The sequence below is a fragment of the Copadichromis virginalis genome, linkage group LG17 (genome assembly GCF_057382275.1).
Source record: "Copadichromis virginalis isolate Kocher_CV1m ecotype Utaka linkage group LG17, C_Virginalis_male_GT1.1, whole genome shotgun sequence".
Classification (NCBI taxonomy): Eukaryota; Metazoa; Chordata; class Actinopteri; order Cichliformes; family Cichlidae; genus Copadichromis; species Copadichromis virginalis.
The window spans coordinates 11010709-11032584 of NC_140634.1; the positions used below are offsets into that span (position 1 = coordinate 11010709).

Genomic DNA, 21876 nt, shown 5'->3' on the forward strand with positions numbered 1-21876 from the left:
TTTATTTTTTTAAACAATGTAGTCACGGATGTTGTTAATAGGATGTTAGTAATCGAATTTTTTTTTTCTTCTTTGCCAATTACACCATTCCCGTGCGTTGTACGCTGTGAAACAAAACGCGCGCAACCATCGCGTCCACATTGCGCCGCATCACGGTGAGGTCAGTGTCGTGCTGCGGTTAAATTAGCCTGGCTAACGGGAGCAGTGCACTGCTAAGCTATTAGCATTTCGTTTATGTGTGCTGTAGGCTGAATAAGTAACAGTGTGAAGGATGTCTGGAAGTGCAGGAGAGTGGTGTCTCATGGAGAGCGACCCCGGGGTTTTCACGGAGCTCATAAAAGGTTTCGGTGAGTGACTCGTAGGGTGACGCTAGCGGCTCATTGAATGTAACGTGGCTGTCTCGACAAGCTAGCTAGGTGGTTAACTGGATACAATAAAGCTAACAATAGCTTCCAAATTGCTACTTCTTACTTTTGTATTGCAACAGGAAAAATTTTTTACATACTGTGCATCTTTATTACACCTTAATGTTGAATGATTTGCTTGTAATAATTGGGTCGCTACTTTAATTGGGCGAGCTAAATAGCTAGCATTACTCAGCGTTCAAAACAACGCGCGTGAAAGCAACCCCTTTGACATGTGTCGTGCATTCTCAGCTGTCAGACTACAAATGCTTTCTCTCCGTTAGTTAATGGTTACTTGAACGGTAATTAGCAATGTAAATAAATGTTCGCTGCTTCACTTGTCATTGTCAGGCTGCAGAGGAGCCCAGGTTGAAGAGATATGGAGTATGGAGCCAGAGAACTTTGAAAACTTGAAGTATGTTCATCTACACCTCTTATCTTGCATGCCTCTGCTAAAGACAGGTCTTTTTAATGTATGTGTTTTGTTACAGACCCGTTCACGGGTTGATTTTCCTGTTTAAGTGGCAGCCTGGTGAAGAGCCAGCAGGATCAATTGTCCAGGATTCAAGACTTGATCACATCTTCTTTGCCAAGCAGGTACTCTTAGCATTACAATTAATGTCCCTGTGTTCATTTAGATGCATTTGACTCACTATCTTCACTGCAGAACCAATGCATTTTCCAGTTAGTTAGTGTTGGTGGCGCTTACCAGACGAGAAATGAAGTGGCTCTGCAAAAGGCTCTAGTTCATTCACATTGGAAAATGAGTGAGATAATAAATTGCAGCACATCTTACTTGGCTGGATAAATCTCACTAAGCCCACACCAAAGGATGCTGCTCCTCAGTGTAAAAAAAAAAAAAAAGTATATATATATATATATATATATATATATATATATATATATATATATATATATATATATCTCTTGAGATACCTGATCTGCAGAAAATGTTTAAAGTTATATTTTTTTGTTAAATGTTTATGTTCATTATGTTTATGATCAACATGCAGATCCCACTTCCAGTCTCGTGTCATAGTTTGTTTTTAATTGGTCTATTTATTTTGTGCCTCTCTGATCTGTGTGTTTCCAGGTCATTAACAACGCTTGTGCCACCCAGGCCATCATCAGTGTTTTGCTCAACTGCTCTCATCCTGACATGTTGCTCGGCGATACGCTGACGGAGTTCAGAGAGTTTTCACAGAGTTTTGATGCAGCTGTACGTCAATGGTATTTTTGTCTCAAATCCAAATTTAAAAAATAAATAAAAAAGGAAGGGGAAAAATCTAACCGAAAAATAGATTTCAAGACATTTTATTATTTTATACATTTTATGAGATGACTCAGCCATCTGTCCTTCAGATTGTCATGAGAACCATACTGACTCAGTATAGTTTGGTTTTTTTGTTGTTGTTGTTGTTGTTGTTTTAGGGTTGTTTTTTTTTATCGCATAAAGAGGAAAAAAGAAAACATTTTCAGCAGCATTGTAGTGTAGCGGTTAGCACTGTTGCCTCACAGCAAGCTAGTCCTAGGTTTGAACAGCCATCGTGCACCCAGGGCTTTTTGGTGTGGAGCTCTTTTTTCTGTGCAAGTTCTCCCCTGGCGCCCTGGTTTCCTCCCACAGTTCAAAGGCATGTGTGGGTTTGGGTCATGTGTGATTCTAAATTGGCAGTAAGTGGGAATGTGAGCGTAAATGATTGTCAGTCTTGTGACAGTCTGGTGACCTGTCCTGGGCATAGATAGCTTTTTAGCTAGCCTTTCACACTATGAGAGCCGGGATAAGCAAATATTTTTGTTGGGAAGCCTTAGCTACTCGAAGCACTTAAGACTACAAGCCACATTTTACCCATGTATACATCGGTTTGCACTCTAGACTCTGAGCGCTCACACCCATGCATGTCTGTGGATTGTGGGGGGAAAATGAATACCCAACCACACTGAGAAGATGCAGACTCCACAAAGAGAAATCCCAGCTAATCCACAGACTAGATTAGGAGTTATTCATGGACCACAGCAGTATTCTTGGGCAAGATTCATTTATTGGAGTCTTAGTGTTGGATAGAAAGAACATAGACAAGGGAAAGAAACACTTGTAGAATGAGACATGTTGTATAAAACACTCAAGTTGAGTATAAAAGTGCTACATAAGAACCAGTCCATTTACCATTTTAAAGATATTAACTCATTAGCCTGTATCATTGTCAAAGTTCATGCATTTGTAACAAAGATCAGTTCAAAATTCAACGAGATCTGAGGATTATGTTTTTAATTGTATACGGACCTCGACCTCTATAGACAGACATGGGAAGGCTCGGCGGCTCCGCAATCATGTTGACACATTGTTCTAATGAACAGTAGCATCAGTCGGTTTATTATATGTACTATACGTTGGTAGTAGTCAGTAATATAATAATTTACTGTAATGACTTGTTAACAAGCTATTTAAACACATGATGAGAAAAGAATTAAGTGGTGTCTTGTGACGACCCGTAAAATCAGCATCTTCTCCTCTCCTCAGATGAAAGGTTTGGCTCTCAGCAACTCAGAAGTGATCCGACAAGTTCACAACAGCTTTGCCAGGTGAGGCTCTGCTCCTGTCATTTCCAGCTGGGGAAGATGAAAAATAAAAGAGATTGGTCGATTTGTTTGTCAGTGGACGAGTGTGCCTTTTTTGTAAGACGGGCAAATGTGAGAGTCACTTCTGTTCTGTCCTGCATCCTCGCTTGCTCGATAATTTGTGTATGAGGTTTTTTGTAATTGTGTTTTTTGCGTTTGCAGACAGCAAATGTTTGAATTTGATGCAAAGTCTTCGGCGAAGGACGAGGACGCATTCCACTTTGTGAGCTACGTTCCTGTAAATGGCAGGCTATATGAGCTGGACGGGCTTCGAGAGGGGCCGATCGACCTGGGTAAGCAGAAAAATGTCCTTTGTTATTTTTTTCATTATGGTTTTAATAGCTTAGTACAAACTGACAGTTTAATGTTTAAAGTCCCTCGGTGTGCAGCCCTGCTGTGCACAGCTGATTTTTGTCTTCTTGGCTGTGCTCCATTCCTCATAAAGCTGCCTGTTTTTTATGATGATGTAGAGTGCGTGCTTGGGGTTAGTGCAGGTGTCAGTGTATGCGCTATTATTATTATTTTTTTCCTGTTTTTTGTCACCAGGTGCATGCAACCAGGATGACTGGATCAGCGCAGTCCGCCCTGTGATTGAGAAAAGAATACAGAAGTAAACATTGTGTGTTGTACATGTATTTCACGAACGGCTTGCGTTAACCAGATACTTTGTAATTACACGTCATTGTTTCCTTCTTCAGGTACAGTGAGGGAGAGATCCGGTTCAACCTAATGGCCATCGTGTCTGACAGAAAAATGATATATGAGAGGAAAATTGCGGAGCTCCAGGCCCAGCTTACTGAGGTGAGAGGCAGTGAAAGGGGTTGAATCCAGTGAAGATGTGACAGAGAATCATTTTTTATTCTGTTGCTTTCTGCCTCTGAGGCAACCTGTATAATGCGTCAGCAGCTTTCAAAAGTTGGAGATCATAAAGCTCTGCTACACTGGAAGTGAAGAGAAAGAAAGAAATGAGGCAAGAAATGTTTTGTGGACTTCATCTATTCCTTTTTTCTTTTTTTTTTCCCATAAGTAATACGATGGGTCAGAGAGGGACTCGGTTGTCTGTCATGTTGATGGACAGGGTTGTAAAAATTCTGTCATCTCATTTAACTTAATAACATTGCAATTTCAAACCCAGCTGAACCAAAATAACATGCAGAACAGAGTCCGTTTATGGGGATATGTAACCGAAACAGACTGCACATGTGTCATGTTGTCAATACAACAGGCAAAAATGGACTGAAGCACGGTGCTTGCTTGAATATAAACAAATATAGCAGGGATGTTGCTGCAGAGGAAATTAGGGGTTGGCGGTATAAACGGTATACGGTAGAAACGATATAAATTTGGCCAATGGTAGAGATTTTTACTATACCACTCTACCGCGATTAGGGATGGGTATTGATAAGATTTTAACGATTCCGATTCCATTTTCGATTCTGTTTAACGATTCGATTCCTTATCGATTCTCTTATCGATTCTTTTTTTTTTTTTTAAAGGAGAACACTAAAGTCGATTAGCTTAGAACTGTGTTTTATATCTTCTCTTTGAACAAGATAGAAATTTAGGAGTAACATGGCCTTACAAACCCAACAGTGAGATCTTAAGAGATCCAGCCTACGGCTCTTCAATGGGGTGTCACAGGGTCCCCAGGAAAAAAAATGTATATGTAAAATAATAAAATAAATATTCTCCTGTAGCAATAACAAAGTTTAACATAAATTATTCTGTAGCAATTACACAAGAATATCCAGTAATGTCCTGCCTACAATTAAACACATTCACTTACCAAAGTGAAATCGGGGGCATCTGCTGTGGCAAATGGGTGCAAGCCTTTGACCACAAACTTGGTCAATGCTCGGTGACATTCGTCTACGCTACTGTAGCAGTCTACGCTACCGGTAGACTGCAGCGAGAACTGCCAGCATCTGAGCCAGACTCTGTCTCTCTCATCATGGTTATCTAAATGCAACGCACAGTAATAGCAGGTTTTGTAATAAGGTAAATCGCGCTAACATAATATGCAATGCTAATTGATTAGTTACCTGCAGTATTAACGGGAGAGGACGTGGAAACGCTACCGCTGCTGCTGGGTTGAGCTTCGCTAGTCCGGAGCGGATCAAAAACACGACATTCGTTGAAAGCAATCGCGTGTTTTTTGAGCAAATGCTTTTGCATGTTCGTAGTGTTTCCTCCCTTTGATGAAATCTCTACTTTGCAAGTATTGCACGTTGCCCTCTTGTCATCCTTTCTCATAAAGTGTAACCAAACTTTTGAGCGTTTGTGCCGCTCAGGCGCCGTGTTTCCTACTGGGTAAAAGACGCTACTCAACGTGATGACGTCATTCGGGGCGACTGGAATCGATAAGGGAATCGTTTTTAAAAGTGGCAAACGATTCCAAGGAATTGAAACAGTGGGAACCGGTTCTCAACAAGAACCGGTTTTCGATACCCATCCCTAACCGCGATAGCGCATGTTGATGGTGTCATCAAGCTGCGCCTGTTTTGGTCGAAAGCATCGCAGCGGCTGCAAACAACATCATCTGCAAATTATGCCGGGCGACAGTCATAGCAAAGACACAAAGCACTTTTGGAATATGAGGAAAGCCAAAAACTGCGCTTCCTCCACTTCCCTACCATTGATTCATTAATGCTGAATTCTCTTGCAGCCGCTCTATTCCCGTGTTGTTGCAGTATATTAATGACTAACCTCGTTTTTTTGGATGGATTATCTCAGTTGTTCTCCTGACTGAAGTTTGGTCCGTTTATAGCCCCTAACCACTTTTATCGAGTGGAAAAAACTTAGTGTTCATCCTCCAGCTTCACTGTGCTAATGTTATGCTAACATAGCTGTGTCGCTAGCGATCACGTAGGACATCATTATATACCATCTAGCCCAACTTCAGTAACCCTACAAATGTCACTGCTTAGTTTTCTGTCTTCATTTATGTTGGAAGTGATAGCAGAGCTGTACGTTTTAATTTTTTCAAATATCTCTCAGTCAGAACATGGCATACAGTGGGGCAAAAAAGTATTTAGTCAGCCACCGATTGTGCAAGTTCCCCCACCTAAAATGATGACAGAGGTCAGTAATTTGCACCAGAGGTACACTTCAACTGTGAGAGACAGAATGTGAAAAAAAAATCCATGAATTCACATGGTAGGATTTGTAAAGAATTTATTCGTAAATTAGGGTGGAAAATAAGTATTTGGTCACCTCAAACAAGGAAAAACTCTGGCCCTCACAGACCTATAACGTCTTCTGTAAGAAGCTTTTCTGTCCCCCACTCGTTACCTGTATGAATGGCACCTGTTTGAACTCATCATCTGTATAAAAGACACCTGTCCACAGCCACAAACAGTCAGTCTCCAAACTCCGCCATGGCCAAGACCAAAGAGCTTTCGAAGGACACCAGGAAAAGTATTGTAGACCTGCACCAGACTGGGAAGAGTGAATCTACAATAGGCAAGCAGCTTGGTGTGAAAAAATCAACTGTGGGAGCAATCATCAGAAAATGGAAGACATACAAGACCACTGATAATCTCCCTCGATCTGGGGCTCCACGCAAGATCTCATCCCGTGGGGTCAAAATGATCATGAGAACGGTGAGCAAAGATCCCAGAACCACACGGGGGGACCTGGTGAATGACCTGCAGAGAGCTGGGACCAAAGTAACAAAGGTCACCATCAGTAACACACTACAACGGCAGGGAATCAAATCCCGCAGTGCCAGACGTGTTCCGCTGCTGAAGCCAGTGCATGTCCAGGCCCGTCTGAAGTTTGCCAGAGAGCACATGGATGATACAGCAGAGGATTGGGAGAATGTCATGTGGTCAGATGAAACCAAAGTAGAACTTTTTGGTATAAACTCAACTCGTCGTGTTTGGAGGAAGAAGAATACTGAGTTGCATCCCAAGAACACCATACCTACTGTGAAGCATGGGGGTGGAAACATCATGCTATGGGGCTGTTTTTCTGCCAAGGGGACAGGACTACTGATCCGTGTTAAGGACAGAATGAATGGGGCCATGTATCGTGAGATTTTGAGCCAAAACCTCCTTCCATCAGTGAGAACTTTGAAGATGAAACGAGGCTGGGTCTTCCAACATGACAATGATCCAAAACACACCGCCCGGGCAACAAAGGAGTGGCTCCGTAAGAAGCATTTGAAAGTCCTGGAGTGGCCTAGCCAGTCTCCAGACCTCAACCCCATAGAAAATCTGTGGCGGGAGTTGAAAGTCCGTGTTGCTCGGCGACAGCCCCAAAACATCACTGCTCTCGAGAAGATCTGCATGGAGGAATGGGCCAAAATACCAGCTACTGTGTGTGCAAACCTGGTAAAGACCTATAGTAAACGTTTGACCTCTGTTATTGCCAACAAAGGTTATGTTACAAAGTATTGAGTTGTATTTTTGTTATTGACCAAATACTTATTTTCCACCCTGATTTACGAATCAATTCTTTACAAATCCTACCATGTGGATTCATGGATTTTTTTTTTTTTTTTCACATTCTGTCTCTCACAGTTGAAGTGTACCTCTGGTGCAAATTACTGACCTCTGTCATCATTTTAGGTGGGGGAACTTGCACAATTGGTGGCTGACTAAATACTTTTTTGCCCCACTGTATCATGTTTAGGTGGAAACTAGCGAGCTAACTTCTAACTCCGTTGAATTGAATAAATTCTGTTTTCATGGATGCCTGGATGTTAAACTTAATTGTTACACCTGGTAAAGCAGCAACGCTGATAATTTGATTAAAGATGAAATAATTTAGACAGTTTTTAACTCTCATTGATGCCCCAGTGTTCGTTTTACTGTGGGACCTGAAGCAGATGGAGTTTTGGACCCAGATTACTTCACAAGGCTCCTGACAACGACAGCCATAATGCTCCGACAATCCATCAGGTGGTGCAGCTTCGTAGCTTACCAAAGTTGTACTAAAACATTTTTGACAGATTTTTGAGTGCTGTGTACCACATAAAATCAGTTTGAGGTCAGTAAGAACAACCAGAATTCACACATAAGGCACACTGTCGATTTTTGAGAAAATTAAAGGATTTTAAATGTGCCTTATAGTGTGTAAAATACGTTATAGAGAAGAAAATAATATATCGCGATATATATCGTTACCGCACATGCTTCAAATTATACCATGATAGGGGTTTTAGGCCATATCCCACAGCCCTAGAGGAAATTCATTTGTCCCTCTTGTTTCAAAACAGCTGCCAAATGACCTCGAGAGAGGTTCCGAGCTCCATCTGAACCAACTTTCAAATGTACACTTCAAGTTTGAACTACAAAACATTCATAGCAGGGTATACTTTATTATTATTATTATTATTATTATTATTATTATTATTATTATTATTATTAGTCCTTTATTTATACAGGTAAAAAATGTCATTGAGATTAAAAATCTCATTTTCAAGAGAGACCTGGCTTCATGGCAACGAAAGTCAAAATACACATACCACATAAGTATATAACATTTAAAACAAATACAATATCCCATACCCATTTATATTCTTAATGCGGGAACGTTCTATAGATGTCCAAACGTTTGTATGGGCTAGCAACTACCTGTGAAACAAACGTAAATTCTCAGTCTTCTCAAACAGGAAACAGACTTTTGTTGCTCCGCCTCGGTGGAAAAGCTACATGTTTAAAAGCTTTTTAAAAAACTCACTTTTTATATGAACAAATAAATTGAGATAAATGTGTAACTGTACATACTTGTGATTAATTTCAAACTGAATTTCTGTTATTACTGTGGCTGACCTGCAGTACCATCATGTCCCACCAGGGGCCCCCAACGCACACCTTAAATCAGTGCTGAAATGATGGGACTGAAGTACTGAAAACGTTTTACCTTTTGAATGAATATACAAGCAGAACGGCTGTAGAGGGGGAGAAACAACCCTGTTAGGGTTACTGTGAAACAGAAGCTCTGCGGGCCACTTTGAGGCCCATCTATGTATTAGTACATAACGACAGCCTAACAGCTTTTTAAAATGGTAAAAGGAAAAGAAGCAAGCCGCTCTGAATTAAATTTAGGCTAAAGTCCGGCTGCGGATCTCTCCGTTCACTGCTAAGTTCTCCCTTCTTCTGTGTCACTTTTCCTTTTTTGGATGTGGAGCCCAAAGCTTGGGGAATGGAGCTTTTTGCCATTTATGTGTATACAGCTGTGCTCCCCACCACTGTCGAGGTTCAGGAAAGTTGAGACGATAAGGCAGGTGATGCAAACATTCACTTTTGTATCTATATAAGCTCGACATCAGTCATCATCAATGATGAATAAAAATGAAATGCCCACTGTTCATTTTCATATTCGTCTATTTTTTTTTTCTTTGCCCCCCATTATTAATTCAAAACCACAGTGAGCCACTGAAGATGAGCAGAGAGCACCATGTGGCTCTGGCTGTGGTTCAAGACTCCTTTTAGCTGTCAGTATTTATGCTCATTGGTTCAGGATCAGAGATTGCATCAAAAAGACAAGCGTGGAAAAGTTTTACATCGGCTGCTGGCTTACACGAGTAAAAACTAAAAGTTAACCCAACTTTTCAAACAACACAAGAACTGCATATCATCTTACAGTAATGGATACTCTGCTGAACATAACTGGCCTTTTCTCATTCCTTCTGTTTAATAGTGAGACAGTTCCTTTTTTTTAGTCTCTCTGCACAGAAATTTATTTTCTTAAAGCTTTTGAAGGCAAACATTTGTAGGAACTTGTTTCAGAAAAGGAGTTTAAGACTGTCTACGGCTGATCTTTACGCTCTGACACTGGTTGAAATGTCAAACCTTATTCCACTGCTTGATAACGTATATTAGATAAAATATTGAGTTTACATGACCTGACATGAGTGAAAGATTTCATATTTATGAAATCAATGGGATTTCATGTATATGAAAGGGGCTGCACAGATACATGAGCCAAACATGGATATCAGCTTATCAGCAAATTGCCTGACATTTATTTATCTGTTCACATTCAGTTAATGATTGGAAGTTTCACAAAATCTGTGATTTGTAAAGGGTTAAGGATTTTAAGTCCCCGCTCCCCCCTTTTTAAGAGAGAGAATCTTTGAACTTCAAATTAAAATGAAAGAGTTGGAACAAATACAACTTGGCACCTTTTGCACTGTTAGAAAGCGGCCTGTTTGTTGCTGTTTAGCTGACCTTTATTTAAATACAGTTCAGGCTAGGGCTGTGGGATATGGCCAAAATCCCAATATAAGACATCTATCATCCCGATAACGATATAAATCACAAAAATTTAACATTTTCTGTAAATTCTGTGAATCTCGGGCAGCTCGACGTGTGTGAAGTGTTTCCAGCTGGGTGTCGTGTACCTGGAGTCGAGTGTTTTAACCGATGCATGAAACGATACATTTTTAGACACGTTTGAGTCTAAGGTTTATTTTTTTAGCACCTGACGGCTATTTTATGCTTCTCATCCGTAAACATTCTGCAAACTCTTTCACGTGATTCAGTTTATTTTGAAAAGTCTCAACAGGATCTTGAGCTTTATTGTGAAAGGTTTATGTGGAAAACAAACAAGCGGACACGCGATGATGGTTTTACCATCGTTGTTGCTAACGACAACGCATAAAAACAGGCGCTTGTCTGTCTGTAGTGTGGTTATATTAAATATAAGAGAAAGAGAGAACTTTAAGAAATTAATATAGCCACTACAGTGACCATCAAAACAATGAAAAATATATTGCTGTAAACAGTTTATTTTGCGACACCACAAAACAAACGATGGCGTAAAATGAAACGATAGACGTTTTTATATCGTCATCCGATATATATCGTTATATGAACAGCCCTAGTTCAGGCTTGTCCTGCTGACTGATCAGAATAGCAGGGCGTAGGTTTGAGCTGTTTTTATTTGGGGTTTCAAAGTGGGGCCTGCCAGAGAAGAGCAGGTGTCTTAAGAGAGTGATGAAAGAAAGCTGGCCTCTCTCTGATTGAAAGCTTTAGGCCGTTGCCATGGTCCTGTGCACTGTTATGGGATGTTGCTGTAACTAACCACACCTAACATTCACAAAAGTTTTCTCAATGATGGGTGGAAGAATGTAAAAATGACTAAACATATTGTTCACTGCAGCTCATTATCTAGTGTCTTGCTTCTGTTAAGACTAATAAAATCGTTGCCTGTGTTATATTTCCATATCTTGGTGATTAAAGCCGTTTGCAGAGGTTTAGCTGCTGCGTGCGTTTCATCTACTTATCATCACCGTTTGTTCTGAGTGCAAGTATTCAGTGAGTGGACGGAAACCTTCTCCCGCCTTCTGTTTCCAGGATGAACCAATGGACACAGACCAGAGCAGCACGTTCCTCAGCTCCATCCAGTCAGAGATTGCCAAGTACCAGCTCCTTATTGAAGAAGAAAATCAGAAACTAAAAAGATATAAGGTGGGTCTCTTCTTCAGTAATAATTTCATAATGTTGCATGTGACGTGTCTTACAGAAAGCCGGTCCATGAAGAAGTAATTCTCCTTCCAGAAAGATTGGTGGATGCGGATTTTTTATTATTATTTTTCTTTCTTACAGATTGAAAATATTCGACGAAAGCACAACTACCTTCCTTTCATCATGGAGCTGTTGAAGACGCTGGCAGAGTACCAGCAGTTAATACCTTTGGTGGAGAAGGTAATTCCCCCCCCACTTTCTCCAGCTTTCCACAGCCCTGTTTACTTTGAGCAGGCGAGTGTTCTCAGAAGACTCGAGTACTTTGACATTTTAAAACATTGTTCTTTTAACAAGCACATTATTTTAATTAATAAGCCGAGTGCTGCCAGCAGGTAGCTTTTATGAGCATTGGAGGAGTGATAATGAAATACCTTTTCTTAATGTGAAGGGTCTCTGTGAATTAAGAATTCCCTTTTGAGATTTTGGTGAGGGCATTTCTTTAAGAACACGCCGATTAGTGAAACTGTGTAGAAAGCCAGACTGTAATTGGCTTTTGTGTCCACTAGGGGGCAAACTTGATTTGAAAAGTAGGCGCTGTCTTTGAGTGAAGTAATTTCTGTTTATTAATACAGGACCTTTTCATGGGAAATAACTTTTCATTTCATTAATTGATTCCAACTGGACAACAAAAACAGAAAATAAATGTGTTTATTAATCTATAAACACATTTATAGATGTGTTTATAGATTTATAGACTCATATGTAACTAGAGCATATGAGTTTAATTGTTGTGACTATGATAGTTTAATGGGAAATAACCAGAGGAATTATACAAAGAAATTACATTTGAAATGAGAAGGTCCTCCGTTGCTATTAATAAAAATGTCTCTGGGTTTGTTTCCCCAGGCGAAAGAGAAACAGAGTGCCAAAAAAGCCCAGGAGGCCAAGTGAACAAGAGCACACTATGATTTATACACACACACACGTCCATCCTAAACCCTACAGTCACCCCCCCCCCCCCCCCCCCCCTCCCACACCCAACACACACACACTGTACCTGTCACATATGTATTAATGACCGAAGATGGTCTGCAGCACACTCTCACCATGGCAACCCATTAAACCATCCAGGACTGCCCTTCGGGTGTAGCCAAAAGACTGTCTGGCAAGGAAAAAAAGAAAAATCATGTGTCCATCAGCTCTAATGCATGCTCGAAGGAAAGCTGTTATCAAATGATGTTCTGTCTTATTTTCATAATAAAAATGTCTAGATGTTTGCGGACTGCTTGCTTTTATGGACCTGTATTATGCGTTCCCCTGATGTTTAGATGTGTCTGTAGATAGTTTACCCATCAGTGCTGTGTAGCTAAATTTCTACTAGTGGATCTTTGGCTCCATCTGGTGGTGTAGCGTTGAAATAGCAGGGCATGTATTTACTGTACTTCTTGAAGGCCGTGTATCAAGACTATTTTTTTCCAGGCTTTGTCATTTAATTAACATGGTGGCACACTCGTACTACAGCTGTTTTTCTAAAAGAGCTCCTACTTAAGCAATCAGACATTCAGATCTTTGTTTTAGAGCTGGACCTGATGGGAGGACACAATCAAGCCGCCAGGTCCTTATAAGTGCATCATCAACAATGGACTGGAAATTTAATGACGTCTGTGTGGCTTTTGGATACATTCCCATTGCAGTGTTTTGATGTTTTTTAACACTGAAGGCAAAGGATCTTCTCTTAATTTGTCAAGTAAATCAAATTCGAGACGGCGGTGTACAGAAATTGGCTGCTCTAGAACAGTGTGTGCGTCTAAAGGCCTGTGCAGACTGACGTATATGCAGAGTGCTGACCAAAGTAGGACGTGGCCCGTTTCTAAATTTGGATCCAGTATTTACACACCTTTTGAGTACTCCTTGGATCTGATCCCAGTAGTCTGTTGCCATGATCGTCCATAGCAACAAATGAGAACCCACAGGTTTTACTACCAGTTTAGAGAGAGAGAGGCAAAGACAGTTTTATTTTCTTGCATCAAGCCATGTGGATCACCAAAGGTGTTCACTATGATGACATACCAGTTTTGCGTTTGTGAATACCAACACCCTGTGCTTTTTTTTGGACTATCTGCTGTTGTGCACACCAATTGCCATTGTTTTTTTTCACGCCTATTGTATCCTTTATTTGGCTGTTGTCACAAAAATTAGTGTGATGATGTGGTAGATGGATGCAGATGTTAGATAAAAGAATTAAGATTCTAAAAATAGCCAGGCATCTACGTAATGGAATGTGTGCTGGGTAAGTCTACTTTAAAGGTCAAGGCAAGTTTATTTGCACAGCTCATTATCACATATGATTCCTCAAAGGTCTTCAGAGGCCTGAAGCGATGACGGTTCCATAATCAGACATGGAGAAAATGTGTGGCAGAATAACATCAGCACTAGGACACAATTCACTTTTTTGTATTCCCTTACTGTTAAATTTCTCGGTTGCTTTCTTTTTGTTCAGCCAGCATTTCAAAACCCAAAAGAACTCGATTTCACAGTGACGCACAAGCATTGAGAAACAGGAACCATCGAATGTTTGGCATTGTTTGTTGACTAAGATTAGGAAGATTCATAGGTTTTCATGATAAATCTTTGGGGGGCAAATAGACACTCTGGAAGAAATACTTCTTCTAGATGTCTTTTCTCCTTTGACAACTAGATGTGCAAACTGTATAAAAAGTCTAGCAGTGCTTTGGAGAGGTATCTATGGGCTAAACACAAAGCATTAGTTTACTTTGTTTTGGGGGGTTTATTTGTTTTCATTGAGCATTAACCTTCAGCTCACTCTTCAAACCAAGTGAAAGAAAGCAGCTTTCATCTGTTGTGGTGAAGAGAGCTAAAAATGAAAGCCAAGCATTGAAATTAAAGCTATTTACTGTAAATTTGTGTTTCTACCCTCACGTATGTGGGCAGGAACTGTAGAAAGTCACCAACAGAAAACAGTCACAGATGCCAGAGGCGGAAATGGGCTTCTTCCGGAGGGTGTCGGGACATGCCCTTAGAAATAAGATAAGTCACTTGGGACGGACTTGGGGTAGAGTTGCTACTCCACGTTGAAAGGAACCAGGGGATTTGAGTAGACACGCCTTAGGCAAGGTGTTTCAGACATGTCCAGTCACTACGACATACTGGCTGGTTTCAAAGTACCTCAGTATCCCCCCCCCCCCAAGGGAAGGGGGTCTCCAAGGCAATGGAGGTCTCGGCATTTGTTTAGACTGCTGCCACTGCAAACTGCACCTGAATCAGTTGAATAAAACATACATAGAAGCATGAAAGGTTTCCAGGTATAAATGAAAGGATCAAACAAATAAATATGACGTGACTAGAAGAAAGTTTCACCTAAATTACTGGTGTATCAAACATCTTTGGAGACTCCATATCCTAAACATCCCTCACCCCATAGATGTCCTGCAGTTTTATGGGAACATGAATCCAGCACAAAAACAAAGAAAGAGCAGAGTTAAACGCACTGGTATAAAATCGCTGGCTGATGGTGCTCACATCACAGAGAACAGCAGAACATATGGTTCTGGAGAGCAGCCGCTTTAAAAGATTATTCCGTCTCGTCACGACAGCAGGGCAGACATCTGACAGAGAGAGCAGAAGGGAAGGTCTGGGTGTCTGGCCACTGTCAGCCACCACTGTGAGTTCACAGAAGGGGACTCTCCCTGTCAGTCAGGTGGCCCTCTTCTCCTACACTTAGAAATTTAAACATAAGGGGTTACTGTTACAGTGTGCGAACTCAACTGTACAAAAAGGAATGCAATGTTCCAGAAAAGACGAGGAATGTTGTTGTTGGGCAACTGAACATGCTGCACGTTATCTAATAAGTCCGACTGCTCTGTTAAACATTGCGAGGCATTTATCTCAGTAATCATTTGTTATTTCTATTTTAAACAAAGAATTTGGGATTTTAAAGGTCCTCTAAAACTTTGTATTTGTACGTATTTTTTCAGCATTTCCACATACGTTCATTTGTATTTTGAATGTAACACTTTCCTCGAGCTCGCATTACTGTGCACAACCTCGACATGCTGCAGGAACTGGGAAACAACTCGTATGTAGAAAATGTATGGAAAGAAAATATAGAACAGCTAAGGACGTATTTCCCTTGAGGCCTGGTGGAGACCAAAATTTGAGTTTAAAGACTAGAAACTAACTTATTGTATTAGTATATTAGGTAACATGGCAGAAAGTAAAAAACCACCAGCAAATCTGATTTCAATACTGCTGGTGTTAGCTAGCTAGCTAACAACAGTATTTTTAGGCACAGGTGTTCAAGTATATGAAAATATCACCTTAGAGTAGAAGAATTTAGTATTATATGTGTTATATGTATATGATAATGTGTTCTGTCATGAACTCTGCAAATGCTGCATAAAAAGAGCTGGCGTGACAAAGGCAGTCATTATTTCCGTGAAGTCTTTCCTGTTTGAAACATTTGACGTTGGGTGTTGAGTCTGAGCCAAAAGTACTCTGTCAACACTTTGCAAAACGAGTACCTATGCTTTAATGTACATAGCGTAGTACATTCAGTTGTAAGTATGCAAACTCAGACAAACTATATTTGACTATATTTATTCTGTAGTGTGGTTTAAAGCAACAGTATACTAAACACTTCGCACATATTAGCTTTGTACCTTGAAAAGATGTCGACTATGTTTGAGTTTTTCTTACAGGCCCCAGTTACCCCAAAAAGTTAGCTTGGGCACAAGCTAGCCTCAGCTAGTTTATTTACGTCAGCTAGCTTTTTTCTTTTTTTAATTCATTATTTTAAAATTTACTGTTGAAGTGAGTTAAGAAAAACTCACTCTAGCAGTAATGTAGATTTTACATTTCCGAGTAGTCTGCTAAAAGAGGATCCAGCTAGGGAGCTACCTTAAATCCCTTTTTGCTGACGTACTACTTTTTCAGACAACTCGTGCATTCTTCAGTGCTACATATTTTGTGCATTAAACTGGTAAACAAACACATCCAGAACATTTCAGTGTTGAAGAAAACATTTTAATAACCAAACAGTCCAGCTGCTCAATGCTTAAATTCACATTAAACACATAGTGCAACATCACATATTTACAGTATCACAGTAATTTCAGGCCAAACATAGGCATTAGATGAAACTGTGTCATATAAATTACAATTGTAATTTTGTTTTAATGTAAACTGCTGCAACCAGCAGAGAAATGAAAACTAGAGGTACACGCGAGGTGTGTTTGACCATACAAAGCCTTCAAATGGATATTGTGACAGAAAACACTTCCTGTCACTGTGTTTGGTTTGATGTAAGGCAAGAGATGCAGGCAAGTGTTTTGACTTTGAATGCAGTGGAACTAGATCTGCATCATTGATCAAAATGTCTATTGGTATTGAAAAGAAGGTTCAGGTAATGGCTCAGTGATAAAAGCTTAGCATTAGTCCCATCTGCTTGAGACAGTCTGTGCACTGTCTGCAGCGACATACAGGATCTGGCCAAATCATTCCCGCTTCCTCGTTGAGAGCTCTTGACAGCACTTTGCATTTTCCACACTCGCCCGTTAATGTTTATGCTACGAATTTGCATTCAGCTGTATTATACCGAGGTAGCGCCTGGAATGTGGACGGTGGACAGTCTATTTACAGTCACAGGGGTAAGCAAATGACTCCACAAGTGGGTGTCTAGTTATGCTAGGACTCAACGTCCATGTCCTCTCTTGCTGCAGCTGCATACAGTTCGTTGTAGAGGTCAGAGCTGATAAACCTGGGGTAAGAGTTGTTTTCCATCAGGTTGTAGATTTTCCTCTGAGCTACCAGGAAGCTAGTTGCAGTGGGCTTGTGGAGACTCTGTGCGATGGCATTTTTGGTGTGGAAATCCAAGTTGACCTGTGACCAAAGACAAAACATCCAGAATGAGCCTTTGACCCCCATTTTAACAAAGAATATCTTTATTATTAAAAGTGCGTGAATTCTGATTAAAATCAGCTTAAAAAGAACAAACAAATCCGAAGCCATCTGTTAGCCGTTACCTCCTTTGGCGCTTCACTTTTAATGAACTCCTCGTAAATGCGGTTTGCCTTGGACACCATTTCCTTCCGTGACTTGATCTTTTTGAACTCCTCGCAGGCTGACCAAAACTCAATGTTCTCATCGCAAAATTCGGACCTCAGAAAGATACAAAATGCAATTTTCCCATCTGCGTGAGAGATAGAGAGGGAGAAGAGAAAGATTAGAAAACTACTTCCGTCACACCTACTGGCTCTTTGCCCATTCATGTAGGTGAAAGGAGTGGCAGCTTTGTTTTACTGATGACTATAAAAAGATTTCATTCGGCTCACAGTAACCGTGTAACCTTAGTGACTCAATGTGCCAATAGAAGCGTGAATGATACTTACATTTATGACTGAGCAGCTTGTCAAGCGACTGCGCCCATTGGTTCACGTCATCTACACTTGGCCTGAGGGTAAAGAACGCAGCTCACGTAAGAGATAATTATAGTAGCGCTAACTACTACGTTAGTGAAGTGTCACTGTAAAGAATTGCTTATCAAAGTTGAAAGTCATATTGCATGATCGTGTTGCATGATTGTTTTGCAAACTGTTTGATGAATTATTTTACAGCCATTTGATGCTCTCATATCTTTTCCATTAAGAATTTAAGGACTTATATGAGCCGTGTACAGTTCTCACTTATATGCACAAGTGAAAAATATGCCAAATCTTAATTTACATAAAATGCAAATTAACTGAACACCTGAAATTTGAGACATTAAATCCACAGAAATCATTTTAAAACAACTTGTAAAACAAACAGGGCTTACCGGCAGAGTCTGTTTTTCACACGCTGTGTAGAATTTGTCTTCAGGAGAAGTCGTATTCTGTTCCTCCAGTTTTTCCTCCTTTATAAAAGAAAATTAAAAAAAGAGTTCACTCATCTGCTTTTAAAGATGTGCAATTCTTTTACAAGGACATAGTGACCAGGAACGTGCTCATTAAAGACTGCATCAACTTACTTGATCCCCTTGTCTGCGGCCAGCTCTGTTGGTTTCATGCAGTCCGTAAATGCCATGTTTGGGGATGACACACTAGCAAGGTTCTCTCTCATTGTTCAGTCCTCCTCTCCTTCTCCCTCTTGACTTGTCTGGCAACTTTATAGCTCAGAATCATGCGTCGCAGCAAGGCGGAACTAGAACGGCGGGTCTGTAATGTGATTGGCTCTCCCTGAGTAAACAGCAGCTCGCCCCGCTGTGACTCTCAGCCCGAAGCAACGATAGGCTGTCGCTGCATAAATATTCCCTCCCTGAGTTGCCTGCGGGCTTCCATTTTTAAGAGTAAGGTCAAGACGTGACGTATATAGCACACTCAGTGCCCCTGTTCTTAAAATAAAGTTGTGTTGGGAGAGTAATGGAACTTTTCTCTTCTTTTTCTTCTTCCCCCCTGTGTTTATAGCCAGACACAATCACAATATCTTTAAGACTGTAATTGGTGAGTTGAAAACAAAATATATTTGAAATGAATAGATGAAACAGGTGATTCGTTGCTACCTTCTGTGTTGATGTTTAATTAATTACTCATAGAGGGTGTGGATCAGTCACTTCGCATCCTGACTCCTGTCTTGATGGCATGTTAGATATGGGCAAGTTGGAACAAACGTGATGATGTAATATCCTCTTACCTCTCTAGGTAAAAATGTAGGAACAATGTTTTCATTCCTCACATTTTATCCTAATAAAAAAAGCTTTAATTGAGTCCACCAGTAAACTTTAGGTGGTTACCTCCAGTATTGTTATAAAGCTCAAAAAAGGTTTACTTGTTTTTAAAGCATAACCTTATCTAGAGGGGAGTACTACCTGCTTTACTTGAAGTGTGTTTTAGTCAGTTAGAAACACAGTAGTTAAGGAACTGACCATTTATAGCAGAAGGTTATGGAGGCGAGATTTAGTGGATAAGGCCGTGCCTTTTGAGGGAGCTCTCAGAGGGATCTGAGCTGCAGTAAGCTGCTGCTAAAGAACTGATCCGCCTTCACCAAACACATGCTCAAACATGAGATTTTATTAAAGCGAAGACAGCCAAAAACTTTCAACACCAGAGGCAGAGATCTGAGTAGCACTCCAGCCCAATTATGTTAGCACGAAGGTATCAGCAGTCACCTGCGAGAGATTCAACTTATCAAAGCTTTCTCAGGCACCACTATGAATACCAAAGAATAATGCTGGTGACTGATCAGACACGAGATTACAAAGTATGACTGAGGTATCTGATACTGATCACGCTGAGTTTCCTGTCTGGAGTCTTCCACTGATACTCGATTAGATTTTATATAAAACATGGATACAGCCACCATGAGCCCACACACACGAATGGCATGCTGATTTGACTAGCAAGACACAGGCTTGTTTACTGGAAAAACTAAACAGACTCTTTAGAACTGTTGCTCAGTAAGAAAAAAATGACATCCGTGTCACCCAGAGCCTCAAGGCCTTAATTATTCATAACTTTAACGTGTAAAACAATTTAAATGTGTAATTTACATAAAAATACATTCCCTTACAAATGTCAGGAAAGGAAAATGAGGGGCAAAGACCACTGTTTTTACCAGGAAAGATGTTTGTTTCTGATATAAATGTGAGCATTTGAACATGAAAGTCTGTGAAGATTGAATTGAATTTGAATCAAACCAATAGTGGTCAAACCAATAGTGGTTCACTTTGTTTTGAACCATGGAGTGTGCTACTTGACTAAAATCTACACAATTAGAACATCTTAAAATATTATCAAGCAATTAATACCTTTAGTAAGCATATATATATACATATAACCAATACTTGTAAATGTTAATGTTATCAGCATTAATTTGCGCTTGTAGGCTGTCTGTGAGATGTATGCATGTAACTCAAGCATATAGCTCTTAACCGCTAACGTTTTATTTTCTACCTAGTATTTAAATGTTTTCTCTTAGGGTAAAGCCTATTCTTTTTCTTTGGTCTTTTTTACACTTTGCTTTCTGTCTTTTAATCATTTTCTTCAAGCAGCCACGAGCTAGCACTAGAAACTGAATTGATATGAGCTCACTTTTGAGCCAGAAAAAAATTCAATGTTGCTGGCAACATAGGGCTAGGTTTTGACTACGTTACTGATATTATTGAAAGAACATTGTGTTCTTGTTACCAAACGTGCCAGTCACGTTTAAACCTGCGTATCCTTGCACACAAATAGCCAGGTGTCATGTAAAGAAGATGAGTAACTGTTTTGCTAAACCTGCAGGCCCGGTTTTTATATACAGTCAAAGAGTAACCCATACCACCTTCACGTGGCACTAACCCTGCCATCTTTCCACTAGCTTGGTGTTTTTACCTAAAATAGCATGACAACATTTTCATGAACGCAGTTTTGAATGCAGAGTCTGCACGGTTTTGTGGAGATAAAGGAAGACTAAAAATATTACTGCAGAGCTTCCATTCATAAAAAATACTACTCTATGTAATGACATATACCTGAGCGGCGATCAAGTAGGAGAAGTAATGTGATGGTCCACTTGGTTCAACCATCTGGACAACATCTATCACATTTTAAAAACGGCTGCTTGTAAAGGTCACCTGTTCAGCTTAGTGAACCCTTTGTTCTGGGAACTTGAGTTGAAAGTGACGTCACATCCCAGAAAGCCTAAAAGAACGTTTCTGCCATTGAATGGGATGCCCGTATGTAAAAATCCTCACATTTTGTCCCCCAGTATTGGCAGCATTTGCAACTGCGTCACCTGCTGTGTACTGTTGTGATAGTCGCTGTCCTCCCTCCTTCTCTCTCAGCTCGGAGCTCTGCAGGGTGAAAACACTGGTGTTCGCCTCACATGTTTATTATGATGTGCAGACAGTGTATAAGCAGCTGTCTGTCTAGAAGTGGATGAAGCGCAGGGCCAAGTTTCCATTAAGGCACGAGTTGTGTCCAAAGAGGGCTTACGCAGAAGAAGGTGATTCCCAGCACCGGTTTGCAGAGTTTGTCCTCTTTGTGTTTGGACTTTACAGCTGCACTCATTAACCCTTCCAGGTGATTTTCTTTCGTGCTTTATGGCTGTCGGCACCGAGCCAAGTGCCGACAGCCATCCTAAAGTTAGCATGGAGCTCCAAACCCTTAATGAAAGATTTGCTCTAGACCATAGGGGGGAAAAAAATCCCTAAGAGCCATTCTGGCTGCTTCACACGCACTCGTTCCAAAACAAATAGGTGATAAAAATAAATTAAAGAAAAGCTTTGGATAGTGTTTGCTTAGAAATTGACTTTCTATATTTTAGCACCAATGTGTGCTACTTGTCTAAAGTTCATCTCATAAACACAAGACAAAATCCCAAGTGGGCAGCTGCAGACACATTCTGCAAACTAACACAAGCTACTATCACCTTTATTTCAAAGCTAGTTTGTCTGCTCTGAAGCA

At 40.4% G+C, this 21876-nt stretch overlaps 2 protein-coding genes across 2 annotated transcripts; one reads left to right on the plus strand and one right to left on the minus strand.

The window, feature by feature from the left end:
• Nucleotides 1–123: 123 nt before the first annotated feature.
• uchl5 (ubiquitin carboxyl-terminal hydrolase L5) lies at nt 124–16815 on the plus strand. Its single transcript, XM_085437736.1, has 11 exons — nt 124–347; nt 756–819; nt 896–1001; nt 1498–1623; nt 2923–2984; nt 3183–3313; nt 3567–3630; nt 3719–3821; nt 11327–11440; nt 11579–11677; nt 12344–16815. Exons 1-11 carry the CDS (start codon nt 272–274, stop codon nt 12386–12388), a joined length of 990 nt encoding a protein of 329 aa, XP_085293862.1. The 5' UTR covers nt 124–271; the 3' UTR covers nt 12389–16815.
• LOC146689025 (regulator of G protein signaling 2-like) lies at nt 16465–18593 on the minus strand. The gene is made up of 5 exons (XM_085437737.1): nt 18462–18593; nt 18270–18347; nt 17845–17906; nt 17479–17645; nt 16465–17335 (listed from the first exon to the last, which is right to left on the minus strand). The coding sequence occupies exons 1-5, from the start codon at nt 18551–18553 to the stop codon at nt 17141–17143; spliced, it is 594 nt and encodes a 197-aa protein (XP_085293863.1). The 5' UTR covers nt 18554–18593; the 3' UTR covers nt 16465–17140.
• Between the last annotated feature and the right edge of the window lie 3283 nt (nt 18594–21876).